Source organism: Bacillus rossius, chromosome 8 (genome assembly GCF_032445375.1).
Source record: "Bacillus rossius redtenbacheri isolate Brsri chromosome 8, Brsri_v3, whole genome shotgun sequence".
NCBI lineage: Eukaryota > Metazoa > Arthropoda > Insecta > Phasmatodea > Bacillidae > Bacillus > Bacillus rossius.
The window spans coordinates 20,259,270-20,265,269 of NC_086336.1; the positions used below are offsets into that span (position 1 = coordinate 20,259,270).

The 6,000-nt window shown below is 33.8% G+C and overlaps 1 protein-coding gene across 1 annotated transcript in view; it reads left to right on the forward strand.

The window, feature by feature from the left end:
* LOC134535263 (angiotensin-converting enzyme) overlaps positions 1-4,365 on the forward strand; it is a 548,035-nt gene extending 543,670 nt beyond the window's left edge. Inside the window, exon 13 of the mRNA XM_063374335.1 lies at positions 2,585-4,365. Within this exon, the coding sequence (XP_063230405.1) occupies positions 2,585-2,742 (158 nt within the window). The 3' untranslated portion in view covers positions 2,743-4,365. The remainder of the gene's footprint in view (positions 1-2,584) is intronic.
* Positions 4,366-6,000: the final 1,635 nt, after the last annotated feature.

Here is a 6,000-nt window from a genome sequence, read left to right on the forward strand (position 1 = left end):
GGATTTAGCAAGAAGAAGAATAAATCCCGGAAATTGGTTGTTTATCGATTATGTGAACTGGTATGAAGATTCTTCTAGAGCATTCGAAAATTATCTCTATTAATCCCGAGATTTGGAGGGGCAATAGGAGGGAATAGGTTGTGAAAATGGGTATATAAGCCCGGGATTTTGATCAGTTAGGCATGGAGCAGTAGGACCATCACCCACATCATCATGAGGCATTAGAGAGAGAGAGATTGGCAGAAGGCAAGGTGTTTTGGAGAGCTAAGTATGAGTGTTGTAATTATTTGTTATGATATGGCCAGTAGAGTTTAAAGTTTTGATAATGATGAAAATAACTTTGAGTAGTACCTGTTGGACTTGTGTTTTGTGCGAATATGATGCACCTGTTTACACTAAGTGTTGCATTAGGTGTTCATAATGTGGATTGGCACTTGGTAAAATTTGCTGCACCTCCTGTGCATTTTGCTTGTTGTTGGCGGCCATATTGCTTTCAATAATTAATTGATTTTAGCTCTCCAAAGACCTTTTCCTTGCGAGTTGATTAATAGTTTGTTTATTTTTGGTTTAAAGTCATTAAGCATTTAAGTTTACCTTGTCATAAATGTTGGCTCTTTTAGCCTAGAGTTTTGAAACAAAAGAAAGTATTAAAGTCAGGCATATTTATTGTGTGTAAATTATAAAATATGTTATTTTTGAGATGTATAGTCAATTATAAAATATTTGTGATATATTTATGAGATCTAACTATTTTTGTACTATTTATGAGATATAAAGATTAACAATATAAACTTGGAAAATATATTTGTGTTCGGTCAATGTTTTTGCCACCTTACATTTTTCAGCTAAGGTTTTGATTTTGGTTTTGATTTTGAATTTAATATGCAGGTTAGGCCCCATCTGGGCAAGTGTTACCTTGTGGAAGGAAACAGGAGTATGTGCTTGCAGTGGGAGTTGGGACTCTGATGGGGCCCGGCCGCATTTCATTTGTTCTAACAGTCTTTGACTGCAACAGTCATTGGTTCCAACGGTCATTGGCCCCATCAGCCATTGGCCTAGCTGCTATTTGGCTACGAGACTAGGTGACTACGAAGCTACGAGACTACAGGACTTTCATACTACAAGGCTTAAACCTCTACAAAAGTACGAGGCTACAAGACTACAAAGTTACGAAGCTAAAAGCCTACTTAGCTCTAGCCGTCTTTGATTCTATTTAGGTGCGAGAGTTGTTCTCATGCAAACGGCCATTTTCTAAGTAGTCCCGAATCTTGCCAACAGATGTCACCACATGTTTTGTTGTGAAAATGTATTTATTTATTTTATATGGGATGCGGAATCCTCAATAATGATCGCTATAGAGGGAAGGCTTTGCTAGACATCAAGGATAAGAGAATTTGTGTTGCATGATAGTGTTTCTCAGCTGTCTCAAGGCACATTATTTGACTGAGTAATGAATGTTATTTGTTTGGATTCCACATGATTGAAAATTATTTTTTAGTGATAATTTGGTAGCAGAAATTCACAAATCAAATGTAACTCTGAATAAAAAAAGGGTGACTCATTCGGTGAAAGAAAAATTTCGTGCAGATCTCGATTTCTCGTAATCAACCAGAAACACTCGGAGAACATCAGCAAATGTCTGGACAGGAATAATAAGATTTGAAGAATAACACCATCAAAATATTGACAGGATTTAACAGGAGCAAAATGGAGAAAACTTTCGCACGTTTTTCATAATATTAGAAAATCACAGAAAAAATTAAAATTAAAAAATGTTATTTAAAAATGTATAATAAACAAACATGTTAAAAAAATTATAAAAACTGTTTCTGCCAGCTTGTAAAGCAAGGATAGAGTTTTAGTACAAGCCAGAGTTTTTGTAATTTTTTATTCATTCTTATATAATTTTATTTTTTACTTTTATTCTACCAGATCAAGCAAAAAACTTCAGTTTAACCTATCGGCGATTAAAAGTGAGACTTGCCTGTAGCCGTAGATAAATAAAAACAACACAAACTTCGATCCGCGCATGCGCAGAGGCGTCTGAAGAGGGAATTAATGGCGGAGGGGGGGGGGGGCGGTTGCAGACAAGGCATGATATCAGGAGAGGAATGAAAGAGGTGAAGTGAAGAGGGGAAGGGAGGTGCGTGCCCGATGAAGGCATGTGAAGTACCACTTCAACAGTAATACTGGGTTCGGTTTCTTAACCGGGTGGTATTAACTTTTTGAATATTTGATTATTTTTACTCTTTAAAAGAAATATGCTTAAATAAAATATGAATTAAAAATCATAATTATGCACCAATTTTCATTAAAATAATCAGTATTTTCTCGAAAACAAGTATTAAATGTATGAAAAAATAACCATAGACATGAGTTAAACAAATTTACAAAATATTTCTTTTAGTTTTACAAAACTATTACTAGGCAAATGGTTTCCAAAGCAACATTTTGTTATGAAAGTACAGAAACATTGTATGTATTGTATTCTATGTATGTTGAGTGTAGCCTGGAATAAAAATTAATACGCGAAATAAACGCGACGATAATTATACGAACGACTTCATTTTTTTTGTATCTCCAGATGGTGATTACTGCAGGAGAAGTCTGGAGACGACCGGGATCCGAGTGCGGCTGCAACCCTACAACACCGCGGCGTCGCCCAGGTCTCCGGCCGAGAGCGCTCTGTCGCTGGCTGCGCAGTGCGTTCTCGTGTCCCTGGCGACGAGGATCGCGCTGTGACTGTAGGTGCCTGGTCACCACCTGGACACCGGGTCCTTCGTGGATGTCCTGAAACGGATGACGCTGACACGTCGCCTTTTATTCAGAACGTGGTTATCTTCGATTCGGATGGTTGAATACCCCGTCTGACTGATGTCGACACACACTTTAAATAATCTACCACTCATGACTAACTTTAACGTATGTATATTGAGAGTGAGTTCATTACGAACCCTATAATGGCAAGAATTCAAATTATATCGTGGGGTTATCGGGAAGATGTGGTCAAGTCCAGTATCGTGAAATTTTGTGTTTTATAATTTCTTAAATTAAAGAAAACGGGTCTTTGTTTCTGGAAGAAGCCAGGAAGAGCAGAGCATATTTCCTTATGGGTTTTTTTGGACGTAAACTATTCTGAAACGTAAAATTTTGTGTCATTATTAACAAGCAAAATACTTGTACTTATTTATGTTTGTTACGAAATTTTTCTTGTGACCTAACGACATTATATTCCTTATATGCCTCGCTTGGCAGTTAAAAGCGGGAATCCGAATTATTGTGCTAACTTTATATTGAACATTAAAATACAATACTTTGTTTAGATGTGCATTATGAACTCAAAGGGGAGTTGTTTGCTTGTATTTTTGTTGACAATATTAATAATTTGGTTTCGAAGTTTGACTAAACATTATATTAAATATTTTTCTATCCTTCAAAATTTAAAAATTCAGGTGTAAAATGATGTGCATATTTCGGTTCAATATTTACTTTCTTTTAAGAAATAATTCAATGATGAAAAAAATTCTCCACTATAAATATGTTTATTATAAATGAAATATTTGTTGAGAAAATTGCTTTTATTTATTCTTCTTCGAAGTTATAAAGTGGATTATTGGTATTTACATTCAACTTTGGCTTTAATTTTTACCTAAATGTTTTTACACGTATTCTAATATTACACACTTTTCAATTAAATTATCTGTAACAACTTTCTGATATCTGTTATAGAACTTATACGTTGTTGGATTTCATTTGCCTGTCTTGTTAATTCATAGCTAAAATAACGTATTGCCTTGCGTACAATCCAGTGAGGAATCATTAGACTAATATAAAGTGATCTTACGCTCATGGAATCTTAACTTAGCCACGTGAAAAGTGTTACCTTTACACGTGAGATGCACCCGGATCAGTTTTAGGCTTTGCATTTGTGAAAATTTTAATTTATGGTCCGGCGAAACCCGTACGATAACAGAGAGTTAACATTTCGATGATTAGTTGGATTAAAATATTTTTCTTGAATGAATATGCATAATTCCTACAATATAGATACACTCGAAGCGAAATATGAAACCATATTTTGTGATCATTTTAACTTCGTAAGAAAATTTTTTTGAAGTATTTATTTAAAAAAATATTTTTAAGACCTTAGTTAGAGTTTGAATTTAAAGAAAATGATTCCCTGAATAACTGTACGCGAGTAAGAAAAAAATAACTAATGTTTGCTTTGAGTGATAACTTGTGATATATTGTAGTATTATTTGTACAAAATTTTCCAGTGTGTCATTCATGCAAAAAAAAAGTATGTAGAAATTTTTACATGTGTAGATAATTATATTTTGTGAATAAAGTGATTTGTGATAGTAATGGGTAATTATTTACAATTATTTACTACGGGTATCTCTAGAAAAAACTTCATGCCGTCACTTTTGAAACTGCGTGCTAACTTCACCATCCGTTGCTTGAATTGAAGTGGAACTCTTTACGTAGGCTAATGCAAATGGCTACCTGCTCATCAGTCAAAAGATAATATCAATCCTGCAGCGGCACAGCACTAACCAAGTGGCAACATTGCCTACTCGGTCATTTCAATTGAAGTATCAAACTGAATACTGGAAAAGAAATGTGAAATATATATATGTATGTATGTATATATAAAGTGATAGATATCTAGAATTATTCAGCTGATACATCGATGGTTAAATAAATTAAAAAAATTCCCAAATTGACGTATGGCAAGTTCTTGTTCAATAAAAAGGTTCAGTGGCAATTTCAAAATTCTTTATCTACAGAAATGTCTTTAAGTTACGTATTTATGCCTATTACACAGCTTTCATAACTTATGTTCTTAAGGTTGTTTAAAGATGTCAATTTTATTTAAAAAATAATTAGTGGATTATTTTAGCTAACGCCAGTCTCCTCTAATTACTGCTCGGAATGGACATATTATAAATATAATTAAATACTATAACATAATTTTGGAATACTCTCAAGAAACACTATATTCACTTCTGATAATTTCTACTTCAAAATAAAGCTACATTTAATATGAAGACTGCACTTATGATTCAAGCGACGTTTCTTGAATACAACAGAACAGATTTTCGTTGCTCTAAAGAGTGATCACAGACAGTACTAAGTATTGAAACCACAAAGTTCTAATTAAAACATTAATCGTATTTAATAACTTCAGAGATGTTATTTAAGTTTTTAAGTAGCACTGCAATATCGCTAAGAACCAGCCATGTTAAAATTTATATTCCTTAACAATATTATTGAGGATACTTTGTATTTATAGCAATTATGTGATGGTTTTATGCAACCCTATATCAGCAAAAAGGTGTGTTTGCCTGAAAAATATATTTTTATATGGCTTAAAAATATATATAAATTATTCAAACAAATATTTGAAATAGGAAAGATTTTGTAGGCCTAACAGATTGGTTTCGTCAACTCATCTGTATGTTTTTTTAGGTATATTTTGTTACACGTAAAATTTGGTAATGCCAACAAACCATTTTGTTACAGCAAGTAAATTTTTATTTTGCCATACACAAACAATTATTGGTTTTTCTCTGAGCTGCCAGGCATTGAATTTTGCTTAAGCCATGAAGAACGGATTCAGCTAGGGTATTATTGAAATGAATAGCTAATCCTGCCATGAATTTAAATTTCAAGTTTCGAAGTAGCTATTCAATTTATTTTTGTTGTATCGATATTTTATTTTCCATGCAAAAGTAATGTATTTTTCTAGATACCAATGATATCGTGGTATAAACACCTACATTTGTAAGAGACTCGACAAGACTTTTTCAAACAGTTATGTATAATCCATAGAGAGAGAGAGACACACACAGAGAGAGAGAGAGAGAGAGAGAGAGAGAGAGAGGTAGTGAAGAGGCAGCGATCAGTGTTTCAGAAGTGCCACTGACCAATTGAACCAACCCCATCCTCGAGTGGCTGTCACAAGAGGAAGGAAGCCCCTCAACATAGGGGACAAAT